The sequence below is a fragment of the Daucus carota genome, chromosome 2 (genome assembly GCF_001625215.2).
Source record: "Daucus carota subsp. sativus chromosome 2, DH1 v3.0, whole genome shotgun sequence".
Lineage (NCBI taxonomy): Eukaryota > Viridiplantae > Streptophyta > Magnoliopsida > Apiales > Apiaceae > Daucus > Daucus carota.
Genome location: NC_030382.2, coordinates 11,274,959 through 11,293,562, shown reverse-complemented (window position 1 = coordinate 11,293,562; position 18,604 = coordinate 11,274,959). Strand labels below are relative to the sequence as shown.

The window sequence follows — 18,604 nt, the reverse complement described above, 5'->3', positions numbered from 1 at the left end:
AACCCTACTTATATATGATAATTAAATTATGAATGAAAAGTAATTTATAATTTATGATCGTGAATTAAGTGCTTCTTAATTAAAATAAAAAAGTGGAGTATAAGTTAGAAGCAAGTTAAGACTTATAACTGATTAAAATATTTGGAAAAGAAGTGGAAGCCATGAAACAAAAGCTAGTATTATCGTTTTTTAAGTATTTCTTGACTTTTTACGTAAACTATATGAATAAATATTTCTAACTTGTAAACCTAGAAGCCGGGCTTTTAAGCCCGGCCCCCTATGTGTTTCGACAAATTCAATATTTATAGCCTATGAGATAAAATAATTATTAATATAATAATAAAATATTGTAAATTATCTTTTAAAGTGGTACTTTACATTTATGTAAAATTAAATTGCAAAGATAAAACTAAGTCAGTAAAATAATTAGGGGGTATTTGTCTGGGCTTATAAACCCATCTTCTGAACTTGTAAATCGAAAGTAGCTCATTTGTACCATTGGTGTAAATAACTTTAAAATTAATCTTTGTTCTCCGAAATATAAGGTGGAATCTGAGAAATTAAAAATTCTAACTTTTTTGGTGACTTATTTTTTTTTTAATTTGAGTTTACAAAAATATATATGACCACTTTCAAGGATAATTTATTATTGTATTAATAATTTTTATCTTCGAGAAGTCGTAAACACCAAAAAAATTCTCCCAATAATAAATAAAAAGTTAAATTTTGATATTTTTCCAATTTTGTATTAAACATATTGGAATGTTGAATCATATTAATGTTGGCCGCGCAACACCCGTTAACTTCGCATGAGTATGATATTGTTCGTTCTGAATTATGACCAAACCTCTACGAATTCGTTTTTGGACTACTCTCAAATGGTCTCATACTGATGGATATTCATCCGCTATTACTCCACTCACAACATGCAATTCGTAACCTTAAGGATCAAATTTTTTACCTTCTAATTTCACTTGTTGGCTAGACAATATTGGTTAACTCCGCATTAGTATGATATTATCCGCTTTGCACCGTGACCAAACTTGTACGGATTTGTTCTTACTCTTTCCAAAAATCCTCATACTAAAGTTTAAATACAAATTAATTTTCTTTATAGGATGTGAGAATTTGATGTCACAATTCAACAATCAAAATTCAGTATTTGAGGATCAAAATTCGAATAGTAAGTAATAGGCCCATAAAACTTAGTATTATCATCATCTTTGTATTTGTAAATCTGGAAATTTCCAAATTACACATATATATAATCATGAATACTAATTTCAATGGAATTATATAAATTTTGTTTGAGTAGTATAAATTTATATAGGGTTGAGCAGATGGTCGGAGCGGTCAAAAAACGAACCGAACCGAAATTTCATATTCTTGAAAACCGAACCGAACCGAACTCGAGTTTTAAACCGAACCTAAATAGTTCAGTTTTTTCGATTCTGTTATATAAAATCTGAAGTTTATAAAAATTACATTAAGTGGACTTGCAGTTGAAGGAGTACATGCTTGAACAAGACCAACTATGGAAATGTTTGCAGCAATGAAGGCTTTTCAGGCTGCAACTGCAAGGGCCTTCATCGTCGTTGCTTCTGCTCCCGACATTGTTGATCAAGCAGTCTCAGTATGAAAGCTAGCTAGCTAATTAAGATAATCGATCTATTCGTTTGCATCAATATCTCTAGGTCATCATCTTGCTTTGTCTAATTGTAATGTATCTCATAACTTTGTGCAAGTCATCGACTTGAATTATATATAAATATTAGAGTAAAGTGCATTTCGTGTACCTGCATTTTAAACGGGACACCATTTGTAATTTCGTACTTTAAAAATTATCACATACAATATCACAGTTCAAAACTCATCACAGATTGTGTTTTTCCGTCGAATCTCTGTAACTCTGTTAACAGAATTGGGGGTAAATTCATCATTTTACATCAGTATTGGCCTTTTTTCTTGTTTAACTGAACTGCACCCGCTTATTACAAGATTGGACATGACTATAATCAACCTACCTATTATTTACAATCACCGCAACCCATCTACTACAGCTCGCCCCTCCGCCTCCAATCTCCGACCACCCCCAACGACCCACTAATTTTCCTACTATTAAACCCGACGGCGTTGCCGTCGTGAATCTCCCTTCAAACAGCTTTGTCACTGACTACAACCAACCGTCGCCTAACCCACTACAAATTTGACCAAACTCCGGCAACTATCTCCATCTGTTTTCCCTCATTGACAGCCTATAATCCCAACCTCCTGCTACGTCGCCGCCATTTAGCCGAATCCGGCGACCTCTCCCTCTGACGAACCACGATCTAATACTGAAAATAGCCAGGAATTTTCAAGATTGTAGAAGAATCTTTTAAAATTACAATGAAAAGGGGGTGCAGTTTGATTAAATAGGCAAAAGAGTCATATTTTACCCCATTACTATTAACGGCGTTACAGAGATTTGACGGAAGAGCACAGTCTGTAACAGGTTTTGAACTATGATATTGCATGTGATGGTTTTAAAAATATGGTACTATAAATGGTGTCCCGTTTAAACTGTAGGTACACACAATGTACTTTACTCTAAATATTATTAATATCATATAAATGGAATTATATTTAACTTCAGTTATTTCAGTTAAACCGAATTATATTTTTTTAGAAATCGAACCGAACCAAAAATTTTGTTCAGTTATAACTGAAAACCGAATTAACCGAATTTCTAAAAAATTTCAAATCAAACTTAACCGAATTTGTATGATTCGGTTCAGTTATTTCGATTCGATTTGGTTTGATTTTACTCTGGCTTAACTTTTATATAAATCACATAATGGGCACCAACTAAATAGGTAAAAACAAAACCAACTTTGAATGAAAATGACTGTTTCCGGTTGTGGATGACGTTTGACTATAGTGTGAAAAGTACCTGGAAAAAAATATGAAAATATATTTTGACAAACTTGACAAGTAAAATAAAATCATAGTAGTCGGCAACGTCAAATCTATGTACCATGTGGGGTGCTCGTTAGATCTGATGTTTACAGGAAAGTTTGTGAATGAAATATCAAGATTATATGTGTGTGTACATCCTTAAATTTGTTTAGCCTATAGACTGTGATTTGTTGATGTGAAGTTTTATTTGTGGATTTATAAATAAATAATACTCCTAATTATTTTAATATCACCATCCCAGTAAAGTGGTTTGTTGTTCATTGGATATTAATTTTAATATCTTATGTTAGTGATATTTATTTGAAAGAGTATTCTGTGCGTAATAAATAATGTAAAATTAATATTTTCTAGGATGTGATCATGTTTATGTGAAATTTTTTTGGAAAATTATTAATGGTACCATTGTGGTATTGATTTTTCTGAATGATGCCATTTCGTGTGTTTGACTTACCAGCGTTATCATTTAGTTTAGAGGTAATTGCATATCGCACTCCCTAACTATCATTCAAAAACGATATTGTACCCATACTTTGAGAAACTCAACTCGCACTCTTTATCTTTACATTTCAAGAACGATACGCACCCCTCGCACCCTTTATCTTTACATTTCAAGAACGATACGCACCCCCCGCCGTTAAATTCCGTTAACTTCCGTTAAAATACTCCGTCCGTCTCAATTTACATGTCCCTTTTGCTTTTCGAGGAGTCAAATTGATAAATTTTTTACCAACTATTAGAAGATATTTATTTATTTTTTTAGAAAATAGAAAGTTACATATTAAAATAGACTAGATTTACTTTTTGATGAATTTTTTTTTAAAATTTTGTTTGATTAAGCTATCCCCAAGTCACAAAATTTTTAAAAAATATCATCAAAATGTAAATCTAGTCTATTTTAATATGTTACTTTTCATTTTCTAAAATAATAAATAAATATTTTCTAATAGTTGGTCAAAAATTAGTCAATTTGACGCCTCGAAAAGTAAAAGGGACATGTAAATTGAGACGGAGGGAGTATTTTAACGGAAGTTAACGGAGGGGGTGCGTATCATTCTCGAAATGTAAAGACAGGGGGTGCGAGTTGAGTTTCTCAAAGTATGGGTACGATATCGTTTTTGAACGATAGTTAGGGGGTGCGATATGCAATTATCTCTTTAGTTTATGATCCATTAAGGATACTACGATTCTGTCCATCAAAACATTAAAAACATTAATTGACCGTTTATTTCATATTTTCTTTTACAAACATAAAAAATACAACTAATATCCATATTTTTTTTTCTTTATATTTTGAGTTTTTGAATATTAAACAACTTTTTGATCATGTTGTCGCTGTCCATTTTAAGAGTATGCGTAACCAAATCAAAACCAATATCATAATGGTACAACTCCACCGCCATGCCAACTTGACCACCATCCAATCTATTCACCACACTAGCTGCCAAGGCTCCAGCCGCGACTCCCAAGCGTGGTGGTAGCAGCAATGCTCAGATTAACAGACCTCTGGCATTATGAAGCTTCGGAAAAGCAACAAGACTCATATTTAGCTTGGTTTATAGAAGCGTTTGTGATTCTTATGTAGCTTGTGAACATGTACAAGGTATTTATAGAAGATCTGTACATACAAAATACACTTATAATAACCGGGATAGTGCTGAGAAAAGACTTATTACTGAGGTTATATGTCAAAGGATGTTGTAGGGTGAAATTGATGATCATAATCAAAATAATCAAAATAGATAGAGCTCGTCTCGAATTTCGATTTGGTTACTCGTACTCTTAAAACGGACACGGGCAACATGATCAAAAGCTTGTTTAATTTAAAAAACTCAAGAACACAAAGAAAAAATACGGATATGAGCTATATTTTTTGTGTTTTCTAAAAGAAAATATGAAATAAATACGGTCAACTAACGTTTTTAACGTTTTGATGGACTGAATGGTAGTATGGTTAACGGATCATAAACTGAGTAGTACCGCCTGTTAAAACAAAAACACGTAATAGTAAAGTTTTTTTTATTTTGGTTCTTTAGTTTTTATTCTAAGAAAGGTTTATAATGGAGTAGCACCTTACATATATATTATGTGCATAAATATATGTATATTTATGTTTATAGATCATTATATATAAATTCTATATACATATATATATTTGTATATATTAATAGTTACATGTAATTATATATATTATATATATTTAAATATATGAGAATATATTTAATATATGTAAATAACTTCAATACAAATCACTAAAATACAAATCAATGCGATTAAGTACAATGAGAAGGATTTTGGGGTCGAGAATGACCCTGAGGTGGGCGTAGACGGGACTTAAGTGGGGCCTACTTGGGTCGGGATGAGGCCTAGTGGGGCCAAATATTGGCTCTTAAGGCTATCCTGTGTGGAGTCTTGGTGAGGGTCTAGTGGGCCCGGGTGGATTAAGTGTGGCGATGATGGTTTCTAGGCGCGTGATGACACATAACACGTGGGTGATTGTGGTTTAGATTATTTGTTTTTATTTATATTTTAATTTGTATTTGAGCAATCTTCTATAGATATGTGTGTCAAATAGACCCGGCAAATTCTAATACGACACGAATACACGACACGAAAACGACACGAAAATTTAGTGTTTGTGTTTGCATTTTGAGTACACGACACGAAAAGGTACACGACACGAAGTACACGACTGAGATGTCGTGTCGGTTTTGTGTTTATCCTTCGGGTACACGACACGACACGAGGTACACGAAATAAATATAATTTAATAGTTAAATATTAATATTTAATTATAAATATGTATATTTATAATAAATATATGTATATTTTCTTTTAAAATAATACATAGTTTATAATATTGTAAGTGTAAATGATTTAAATATATATATTTCATATTATTTTGTAAATTTTTTGCCTAGAAATCTAATATTTACATTAATTTATATATTTATTTATATTTATATTTAAATTCGATTTTACACGAAACACGACACGAGAATGACACGAAAACGGAGGTACACGACACGAAAATACACGAACGCTAAACGGGTCGGTTTTGTGTTTGGCCTTTGAGTACACGACACGAAAAGGTACACGACACGAAAGTACACGATCTGCACGAATTGCCAGGTCTAGTGTCAAAGTTCTTCCAAACCAATTTGTTCTCCATACGATCTAAGAGCATCCCCAGCCTGAGCCCAGCTGCTGCCTGGGAGCTGGGACACGTGAAATGGGAAATGTCCGAGTAAAGCGCTGCCGCAGACAAAAAAGAGGTCCGGCCTGGCGCACTGGGCTCAGCTCAAGTGAAATAAAATAATAAAGTTGCCGCACTTTACCATATCTAGTTTCCTGCGTTTACTTTTCTGCTTGCTTTTTTCATTGAATTAGTTAACTGTACTATTGTTTAATTTTAACTTTTTTTTAAACCATCGTTTAATTTTAACTTGTTTAATTGTTTGTGTTGTTTTTTTATTATGTTGTTCTTGTAATTTTCTTTTTCCTAATTATGTAATATATTGTAATTATGAATCAAATATAATATTTTTATTAAAAATTATTTTTTATATGTTTATATTTTTATTTTATTTAAATTAAATATAATTATATAATCATAAGATATTTATAATTATATTATAATTTGAAATAAGTGAATTATATAAAGAAAGATAAGATTTGATGGGACCCATTCGTAAGAGGGAGTGGGCTTGTGCATTGGAGCATGGAGCATTGTGAGTCTGTGACCATATTTTTCTAAAATCCACTTGATGCTTATGTGGCATTAAAAAGGACCCACATGTAAGTGGAGTTGGGCTTGTGCATTGGGGATGCTCTAAACACCAAATATAAGAGGTCTTAGAGCATCTCCAATGGTACCCTTAAATCCTTCTTTAAAAAATAATATTGCGTTTGTCTAGTGTGTGCTTATGGGCACATGGTAAGCACCAAAATTCTATAAATTTGGTGGATTTCGATTGTTGTACAGGTTGAATCTGCAGAGGGGTCCACCATTATAAAGAAGTAGGAGCCAGTCAAAATCACCTAAACTTATAAATTTTAGTGCTTAGCATGTGCCCATGGGCACACCATATAGAAAAACCGAATAATATAATATGTGGCTCCTTGTAAGTTAAGACATTGAATATTGTGACAACTCCAACCATACTCTTTATACTTACTCTTTACTCATATTTTATTATTATTTGAGAGAATAGTTGTAGAGAGAATTAAATAGAAATAGAATGAAGTGATTATTTTATTTGTTGAAAATAAGTTAGGTACCTAGATGCTTCTTAAAAGAAAGGAGAGAGAGAGAGAGAATAAGCTCTTAAATTTTTAAAAGCTCATTGGAGTTCTAATTTTTCATATCCTCCTTAAATTTAGAGTTAAGAGCTTGTTTGAGGAGTCCACTGGAGATGCTCTTATACATAGATTCATGAATCACTCCATCCATCCCAAATTAGATGAGCCTATGGAGAAATTTTTTTATCCCAAAATAGTTGAGCTTCTCCCTTTTGAATGCATATTTATCAACCATCTTCCATCTTTACTCTCTCATATTTATTATTCCAATGTACAACTAGCTAATACTACTACAACAATAAAAAGTCAGCACAATAAATATGGGCAAATATGGAAGGAAAAAAAAAACAAATATTTAATACTTCTTAATATGTGTGAAATGAGTAAAAGACTCATCTAAATTGGGATGACGGGAGTAAAAGAGTTCGATTTTTTGTCCGGCACGATCCGTTTTAATTTTAGATGTATGCGCAGCCCGATGTACATGTATGGACTTATCGGTGCATACGTGCACATCTTGTTATTTAGAACGTATCAAGTACTCCCTCCATCCCGGTGAGTAGTATACAATAAGAAATCAACGCAATAAATATAGGCAAATATGGAAGGAAAAAAACCAAACATTTAATACTTCTTAATATGTGTGAAACGAGTAAAAAACTCATCTAAATTGGATGGAGGGAGTAAAAGAGTTCGATTTTTTATTCGTTATTTAGAACGTATTAAGTACTCCCTCCGTCCCGGTGAGTAGTATACATATGAGAAGTGGCACGGAGGTTAAGAAAATGTGTAATTTAGTGATGAAAAGTAAGAAAAGTGGGTGAAATGGTGGGACCCATTAATATTTAATGGGTAAAATGAGGGTAGTGTGAGTAAAGTGGTGGTACCTACTATATTTAAGGTATAAAGTGGGTGTAGTGGAAGAAAGTAGTGGGTGTAGTTAAGTTTTTATATTATAAAACTTATCATTTTTGGTATGTGTACAGTTGATGAGACATAAAAAAAAAACTGTATACAATTCATTGGAACAGTAAGAAGAAAGACCGAAAACTAGTTTACCAATTAAGTCAGCACTGAACAGCAAATAAAGCTTCTGTTACACTCTTGAATAAATATTAACGAGATTAAACTTGAGATACAACTCTTTATATCTATGATATTCATTCCTGTATGAAATCCACCTCTACAAGTCATGTCCATGTTCTTGTCCATGTGTAAGTAGACAAGTACTAGTAGCTTGCTAGGTGATCCATAGAATATAAATATAAATAAGAGTAAATAAATAAATATAAAACGCGATTCCAGCAATTTACTTTGATGTACTCTCAGTCCCACCCAATAGTATACACAAGGGACGAGTTGCGGCACGGTTTATAATATTTCAATAAAATATAATTCTGTAACTTATTTTTAAGATTTTTAAAAATAAGTTGTAGAATTATGTTTTATTAGAACTTAAAATACATGTCAAGTATTGAAAAAAAAAATGTATACAAGTGGTTTAGACAGACTGTTTTTGGGTGATATTTAATCACAAGAATATATTAATTCTAAATTTCTAGTAAATACATGGAGCCATGTCATTTATCATCATTTTAATCATTGATTATTCCTTCAGTCCCCCTCAATTGTTTACTTCATAAAATATAGTTTGATAAATTATTTTGAACTTCTTTATCTTCTGAATAAAAATTTAATATCTAAATATTTAATAAAAAAGTAATTTTTTTAGAAAAAATTATGAACCTATATTTTATATACGTTTTAGAATGCGTGTCAGACAATGAAAAATGGTATAAAAATAGAGAGGGTAATATTTAAAAATATTGCTCGAAGATGGTTTGAGACAATCGCTACTACCTCCGTCCTTTTTTACTTGTCACTTTGACTTTTTGCACATAATTTAAGATGATTAAAGAACATACTTCTACTTATTATTTTTAAAATTTTATTTTTCTGAATTAAAGTTTATAGTTTATATTTTTATTCGTAAAAAAAAATTTAAAAATAATGATCGGAATTATGTTTTATAATCACCTCAAGTTGCATGCAAAAAGTTGAAAAGTAAATAGAGACGGAGGGAGGACTGTGAACGGCCTCTATAAACGGTTTTAAAAGATCTACAAGGATAGGAAATTAATAAGTAGGAAGACAGGAAGAAAATTTTGTCTGAAGAAACGGTTGATTCTTCATATACTCTGTTGTGTATTTAAAGGTGCCATTACTCATCACAGTTGTCCTTAAACTCACTTTACCCGAGAGAGAATACAAAGAGTGATCCAGTTTTTGTTCTTCTTTAGCTGGTCATTTTTCAAGAAGTTGCAGTGGTTTTCAGACATGATCAAGAAACATAATCTCTTGATTTTTTTCTGCCTTGAAGCCATGAAATGCTATTGGGGTGTGTAAAAATAATCTTGTGTTTTTGCATTGTACTATAATGTTTTGGTTTAGCATGTTATGAAAATTATGTTTTTTTGTTAGGGATGCTAACTAATGTTGGTAGCATTTGCATATGTTTATTGAAATTTTCTCTGAATTTTATGCTTGCATGCTGACTGATGTTTAGACGTTCATCACTGTTCAGTTAGGAGAACCGGTCACTTAACACATATGATGATTTCTTGATTTCGGCAACCTACATGCGAGCTGCTCACAATACATATTCGCAATTATTATGAGAAAAGTGCACCTAGATCTTTAAAACTAACCATTTGAAAGAAGTACAAGAACTCTGGTTTTAATTTCGATATTTCATTTTATTAAATAGTGTTCTGCGTTTGCTGATAATCTGGGAACATTATTTTTTTTCCTGTATGGCTTCCCATGAGAGCCAAACTGGGATTATAAAACAGAATAGAAGAAAGAATGTAATGTTCTTGTTGCTTTAACAGGAAGAAAAGAAGACTCATTAAAAAAGTGCTTACAGTTTTCTAAAAACAAAAAATAAGACATTGAGGTGCTTTGCTTCCTCATTGTATCTTATGTTAGTTATACTAAAGTTCGGGAAAGGATAAAAGCTATATCTGTCCGCTAGTTTATCACTTGCTTTTTTAATAGAACATAAGACTAAGGCTGCATATATCAGGACCTTTCCTCAAGACAAGTATTTTTGTTCTGCATCAATTCTCGAGTTGTTTCAGTTTCAATTGTAAATGTTAGCTTACTGTAACCTGTTCGTGAGCGTTCCTAATGTAATTGAGGTAGATTACGTCGCCCAGAATGTAGATTATAGGTTGTAATGTGCAGGTGCAGCTTAAGTTATTAACTTTTAGTTGAAAATCTAAGTAAGCTTTCTTGAAGTTATGGTATATGTATTCGATTTTGTATTTAAAATTTATGACATGAGTAGCAAGAACTATTTTAGTTCCTTTAAGATTTGAAGAACTATTGAGATGGATAGCGTAACGTCCCATATATACTTCACCTTGAAATAGTCTTTGGTGAAGGTTTTGTAATTTTAAAATTATGCAGCATGTCAATGAAACATTTTCCTTTTGTCGTGTTTTGGTTTCTAGCTGATGCAGTAAGGTTCGTGCCTGTTCAAGAGAAAGCTGATATAACAAACTATCAACCAGTTCTAACACCGCCAGAAGGCAACACAACGTTCCTTGATGGAACAAGCTGGTGTGTTGCGCGGCCTGGGGTCTCTCAAGGAGATCTGCAGGATGCATTAGACTGGGCTTGTGGCATGGGAAAGACTAATTGTGGTCCGATTAAATCAGGGGGTCCATGTTTTGAACCCAATACACTTTTGTCCCATGCCTCTTTTGCTTTTAACAGCTATTACCAACAAAATGGAAATTCTGATATCGCCTGCAATTTTGGAGGGACAGCCACCTTAACTCAGAGAAACCCGAGTAAGACCTCATCGTGACTTGATATAGTTTTAAAGCTACATTGGCCTAATGGTCTCGAATTCAAATGCAACAATTTCAATATTCTCAAAATTTACTTTGGACTGAAGTTAAATAATGATTCACATCCGAATTAGGGAAAACTTTGTACTTAATTGTTTGACCTTGTCTGCAGGTTACGGAAAATGTTCTTACTCTACATCGGAGTAAGTCTTTAGTATGGTACTTCAACAACTGATAAGTTTTCTGTTAGACAACAATAATTTTCTAATTTTTAGTTCCACTATTGTTGTGGCTTCAGATCTTTACGTGCTTCGGCATCTGCATTGTCAAGATACAAACAGAGGTTTAGGCGATGGAAGCTATCTGGGATTCTGCTACTTCTGTACTTGGGTTGCTGATCTATGACACATTCTGTTATACATTTTGCATTGGTCCTGACATGTTTCCTTGTCAAGCAATATAAGTTACAAGTGGAGGATTAAATTTTGTTAAAATTATTTAGGAACATGGGGGATGATGTCAAGGAGTTTTAGCACTTGTTCAAACGATTCTTGGCTTTTCTCTCAGGTGTATTCCCTTTTTGTTAAGCACTTGTCAAGCAGGTTTAAGCCTCAGGTTTTCTCTCGGATTTATTCCTTTTTTTGTTATATATACATGTTTTCGCAATAAGCGCCAGCAATGAAATCTGACCAAAAAAAAAAAAAAATCAATTTCGCAGTATTGTCGTCGCGATTATCAGAAAATGCACCTAAAATGTGCGTGTGATATCACAAAAAAATAACATGATAATTAATAATAGTATGTGAGAGACATCCTGTAAAGTACGACATAACCTTGAACTCGAACATGGAACACTATATAACTTGGGTCTACATTGTAGAGACGCGGGGATGCTCTGCTTGTGTATGTATATAGTAACCGGAGATTGGTTAAGTATATTGTATAAGTAACGTCCGCACGAAACTGAACATCAATGTAAAGATAAGAACAAACTATGACTCTTGTATATTGATACGGAGTATTGAGCTTGTTTATTACAAGCAGGGCCGTGCCTGAGATTTCATGTGCCCTGTACAAAATTTTAAAATGGTGCCCTATAATTAAAATAAAATAAAATAATAAAGTAAATAAAATACAAAAATTAACTAAATATTTTCTTTTATAATATAATTTAAATACATCGAAAATAAGGAGATAAATTACAAGTACATAATTAATAAGATGTAATCATTATAAACAAAAAAACAATGACATAAACCTAATTTATTTATTTAAACTTATTTAAATTATATATAAATATATAATTTAATTAATGTAATTTTATAAGTTAATATTTTTCATTTAATATGTAAACATTGCATGTAGTTATAAAATAAAATAAATTAATTAACTAAGAATTGAATTACTAAAAAAATGATAAAATGTAGAAGTTGTCTACAAAACCCTAGTGTTCCCGATTGTAAAATATATTTTAATGAAATAAGTAAGACGGGTAGTCTATATTAAATTATTATGATTAATTTTAATCTTTAAGATCAATATAACATGTTTTACGTTTACTTATAATTATAATTGATAATTAGTTAGCATGTATTATTTTTTAAACTTTATTCTATCTACATTTTTCTGTGTTGAAATGAAATTATAATTACTATTTTTTCCAACAGTATATATCATGTATATAATGCATTAAAAAAAGGCCCCTCAAATTTTTGGGCCCTGTTCCGTTGAACACTTGGAACACCCTCAGGCACGGCTCTGATTACAAGGAAAAGAAGCTACTTAAATAGATGAAACTCCTTGGAGACCAAGGTTGCTGCTACAGTGACGAACTTGGAGGCCAAGGTTGCTGCGGTAGTACTTTAACATATATATACTTCAACATACATAAACTCGAGAACATTAAGATTTGAGATACGTCCGCTCGTTCACTTTCGTTCTTGGCTGTCCATGTAGAGACTATAGTAGCTAAAGACCACTAGCCCAAACTTCCGAAGTAGCTTTAACACTATTTTACAAACATCAGGGCTTTTTTTGAGGTTAGAGTTTTGTAAGAAAATTATATACGTGGTAGGTTTGATCATGTTAAAATAGTAACGGACTCAAAAGATAGTCTTTTGGAAGGAAAACACTCAGAAAAGCAAGGTTTTTGAATTTGATAATTATTAGTACTTGTCAATGAGTTCCACCATCCCACCTATTTTTTCCCCTCTTTTCTACTATTATATACACTAGTAGAGAAGCCGCGTGTTGCGGCGGTCTATAAAAATTATATTAATGATTCAATATTAATATTTTAGAATGCAATAATTTTGTGGCTGTTTATAAAAAGTATATTAATAATTAAAAATTAATATTTGTAAGATAAAATAAATTTCATATTATAAAAATCTTGATGTAATACCAATACTAATATATAAAATTGCAAAATTGGATTATATTTCATGTTGAAAAAATGAAAATAAATTTCTACACGTAATTAACAATTTAAAGCACGACAAATCTTAATTTTATTTGTGTTTTTTTTTTGAAAAGTAATCATGTTCTTACATTATCACCTTCCTCCAATTTCTTTTGGATTGTTTGTGCACAAAAATATCTAACTTAAATCCGTGAGATAGCGGTCTATAACTACCCTTACTTGTAAGGACCTTTATTTTTTAATACTGAACAGTCTTCAGTTAAAAGTTGCTTGAACGGAGCAAACAGGTAATATATGAATAATATTTTCACGTGTACAAAGTAAATCATATAAAACTTTAACAACAACAAACATGTCCGATGAACAAAACAAATATTATAAAAAAATAACCAACAAACATACATCACTAATAGTTAATTTATTGATATCATCCATCAATATCATGTCAAGACTATGTTCTTCTCCCGTATTTGGATGTGTCGACTCCTACTATTGCTCGCAACAACTTTTGTTTTATTTTTAATACCGTATAAATAACCTACACTTATCGTTGCAGAAGAACGGCACCACCGAGTTAGAAATCGAGCAAGATAACTATCACCAGAGAGAGGTAGAATTTTGGTATTGAGATAGAGTAAGTTGTGTTTAGATGATCCAAAAGCCTACAACCTATAGGAGTATTTATAGGTGCAGAGAAAGTTGTGTGCTACTCTTTATCATAATTAAATAATCTGAAACAAAATCAGATTAAAACTTTCAAGGTACTATATTCCATAAATAATCTGAAACAAAATCAGATTCTGAAACTTGCTTTTAATATATCCGAAACTAAAAAAGGTAGATCTAATTTTTGATTTCATCCGAAAATTCCAGAAAATTAGAAAAATAGAATGGAGCGATGTGAGAGGCGCCACCTACACGCCCCTCGCTTCTGTTTTATATAAAAACAAAATCAGATTAAAACTTTCAAGCTACTATATTCCATAAATAATCTGAAACAAAATCAGATTCTGAAACTTGCTTCTAATATATCCGACACTAAAAAAGATAGTTCTAATTCCAGAAAATTAGAAAAATAAAATGGAGCGATGTAAGAGGCGCCACCTACACGCCCCTCGCTTCTCTTTTATATAGGTATATTGATATATTGATATTTTTTAAACTCTGTGCTCAAATTAAATGTAAAGAATTGGCTCAGCCAGAGAGAGTATATGTCTACTTAAATTACCAAAAACTAATTTCACATCTACTTCTATATATTACAAGAGGACCAGGGGCAAAAAGAGTAAAAATAATACCCATGAAATGACAGATATACCCTCAATTTACACAAAATTTTTGTAATACCATCGGCTATTCATTTTCTTCTTTCTCTGCAGCAGTTTCTCCCTATATGTATTAGCTCAGCTTTTCTCTCCTCTGCGATTTGTTTAACGTTGGATTGCTTCTCCTCCTTTGGGGTTTTTGCCTGATTTGGGTTTTAGAGAATAGGCATTCATTTTTTTATTTATATATTAATGGGTTTACGCGACACACCTCTCACAATGGATGGCATAGCGGAGCAGGAGGCCAAGGTCTTCGCTGTGCCTGGAGCATACTAAGCAAACAAAGGAGCACCAGTTATAAACATCAATTTGATTTTATTTGGTTTTCAGCTTTTGTTGGTGAAGGCGATTGGATTGGTTTTCATCAAGAGTAAGATGAACAGTAAATATTATTCGTCACATCAGACATTTACAGAACATTAGTGAAAATGAAAGTACAGCAAACCATAACCAAGGAATGAAACTCAGTGTGTCCTGCAACAACTTGCTATTGCTAGTAAGAGACAATTACTCGACTATCCTGCAACAATCTGCTAGTAAGAGACAATTACTCGCCTGAACAAATTCTAAGGTCTGCACATATGACTTAGATCTTGAGGTTGATTCAGGGTAGAAACTAAAGAATAAAGCGTTTCTGATGTATGGTCAGTTATTTGAAAAAAATATTTAATTTGTTTAAATCTTAGCCGTGCATTAATTTTTTAATCTAATGGTGTTGATGTCGTCTTCAAGTACTCCAAAATAATTAGTCTCCAAGGAACCCAACTCAATATATATATATATATATATATATATATATATATATATATATATATATATATATAGGGGCTTATTCCACTACAAACCACACTCTCATACAAACCTAAAAACCACTATTTCCACTCCTATTTTTGCTATGAGCACTCCAATCTTTTTATTTTTTATTTTTTTATTTTTCCGGGGGGGGCCACTGCTGACATCATCTGCCACGTCAGCTGCCACGTCAGCACTGGGTCAGCCCACTGCTGACGTGGCAGATGACGTGGCAGTGCCACGTCAGCAGGTGCTGACGTGGCAGATGACGTGGCAGTGCCACGTCATCAGTGGGTGTGACCCAGTGCTGACGTGGCAGTGCCGCGTCAGCAGTGGGGGACCCCCTGCGCTGACGTGGCATGGTGACGTGGCGGGGTGGAAAGTGTAAGTTTGGGGAAGTTGATGGCAAAGCTAGGGGGGGTGATATTGTTAGTTTTTAAGAGTTTGGGGGGATATTTGTTTAGTTTTGAAATTGGTTTTTAGGTTTTTATGATAAAGTTGGTTTGTATTTGAACAAACCCCTATATATATATATATATATAGGGATAGGATCAAATAAAAACTTTTATAAGTTACAAACTTACAAACTTTTTGTTATTCTTCCATGGTGTTAATCCTTAGTTATAGAAAGTATCCATGTTGAAATTTTTTGAAAAAACATCACAATTTTTAAAAATAACGCAAAAATAAATCGTACATTCAACACATTAATAACTGGGGTTCAACATCGGGTGTTAACCACTAATTATCATTGTGTTGAATATATCTAAAAAGATGTTTAAAATATACCTCTGGGTTTGGGTAGGGTCTAGAAACATAAATATTAGTTATATAACACGTTTACTTTAGTTCTTACATTTAAAAATTAGTTTATGTACTTTTTCACCACTATTTTAATCGATGTTCAACAAAATATGTTAAAAAAATGTTGAACTCAAATTATTTATGTGTTGAACACAGAAAGTTTGTAAGTTTGTAAGTTTGTACCAGAACTCACCCCTATATATATGGGGGTGTTTGTTTAGAGGAAGTGGAAGCCGCTTCTGGCTTTTTTTTTTGACCCGTTTGTGTAAAGAAGTAGAAGCACTTTTAAAAAGCTAAGAATGTTAGCTTCTCTCTAAGAGATTCTACTTCTTTTCCAAACACTTTATTAACTTATTTACTTCTCATTTCTAATCCACTTCTTTACTTTAAACAAAGAATCACTTTTTTTAAGTTTGCATAAATGACCCATATATATATAGAGTTGGGTTTCTTACAAAAACACCACCTTTCGCTGGCCCGTGTTTGTGTACACCCGTCTTGTTTTCTTTTCATAAATTTCATACAGTTAATATCCCGCAAAAAGAATGAGAAATATACGAGTCTGACTGAGACACTGAAAGTTATCAGTTATATGTCGTAAAAAAAAGCAGAGGTATGTTTAATCTGTTCCAAAATAAGAATACTTTTTATACATAATTTGAGATATTAAAAAGACATACTTCTATATATTATTTTTTAAAAAAATTCTAAATAAAAATACAAATGTTAATTTTTTATTTAGAAAACACAATTTAAAAAATAATAATCAATTAATCATTAACGAACTATAAAGAAAAAAAATAGTAAAAGAAGATTAAAAGTAAGATTACCTTAAAAATTGTTTCAAAAAAAAAATTACCTTAAAAATATGGAATCTCAAATTCAATACAGTTTGGAATGTACAAAATTTTGATTGTTTATTTTAATGAATAGATTAATATTGTATTATTGATGGTAAGCAAAAACAAGAGGTAACAATTGAATCCTACATCACAAGAGCATTAACAAAAAAAAAAAAAAAAAAAACAAGTAACAAATCAACTTCACTCACAAACTCAACACCAAAAAAAAAAAAAAACTACACAGTAGTCCTGATCCATAATGGGCTCCCAGTTGCTACTTGAATCTTGATCTTGGAACTCCAGAAATTCTCAAAAAAGGACATCTTATATTGCCATGCAAGTTCTTGTTTTCCACACCATGCATTTATACAAATGTACTCTTCTCGACTGCAAACAAAGTTTTTCAGATTTCCGTATTGTTTCAACTCAAAAACGTATGATTTATCTAAATGTAGGCCAAGAATCTTGAATCTTGCTGTGTACCAATCCTAAATCAGAACAGCATTAATACCAAAAAAACAAAGTAACAAATCAACTACATTTACAAACTCTTCCTAAAACATTATGCTACCAGCTGCTACTTGAATCTTGATCTTGAATATTTGCATTATGTAAATGTCTTTGTTATGCTAACCAACCAACTATTTCTTCTTACGATCAATAAAGTCTTTCTTCAACGACTTAACCTCTTCTTCCAACCTGTGTAGGCTCTATTCGACACTAGACTTGTAAATTTTGTCGAAATATTTTTTTCAGCTACTTCTTGTTGTTTCGCCTCCAGATTCCTTTTATGCTCAAACCCTATCCAAAAGATAGATCCCAAGCTAGAAAGTGATCCTGCCACTGCTAATGCAGTGAATCGACTAGGCTGCAAAAGCAAGAAATACGGTTGTAAGCAAAAAGTCATGAAGAACGATAGTCTAGTTCAAGAACTGATAAAAACCAAGAACCAATTCAAACCTCATAAACGTAGATCGTGGTGATAACGGGGGGCGTTGAATGTCTTCCAGAGAAATGCGGGGGTACGCCCACAAAGAACCGCGGTGTTTTGAACTGGGCAGCCACCGGCCCCCATACTGGGTGAAGGGGGTGCGCCTTACAAACGCCTCTGCTCTGAGTGTTAATTGAAGCGTACTACTCTGGAACATTTTTGTTAACGGAGAAAACTGGTAGGTTAACAAAGATGAGGTTCGCGGCGTGGATCAAGATTCTTGTTGGCGAGAATGTAGGAAGCGGTTGGTTGTTTGTTATGATGGTGGCTGCAATTGTAAGCAAAGGGTTTTAGATTGCTAACTGGAATAGCTC

General features: G+C 32.5%; 1 protein-coding gene across 1 annotated transcript; it reads left to right on the top strand.

The window, feature by feature from the left end:
* The first annotated feature begins 9,411 nt into the window (after positions 1 to 9,411).
* LOC108208560 (PLASMODESMATA CALLOSE-BINDING PROTEIN 5) lies at positions 9,412 to 11,681 on the top strand. The gene is made up of 4 exons (XM_017379088.2): positions 9,412 to 9,655; positions 10,773 to 11,114; positions 11,287 to 11,317; positions 11,413 to 11,681. The coding sequence occupies exons 1-4, from the start codon at positions 9,595 to 9,597 to the stop codon at positions 11,510 to 11,512; spliced, it is 534 nt and encodes a 177-aa protein (XP_017234577.1). The 5' UTR covers positions 9,412 to 9,594; the 3' UTR covers positions 11,513 to 11,681.
* The last annotated feature ends 6,923 nt before the right edge of the window (positions 11,682 to 18,604 follow it).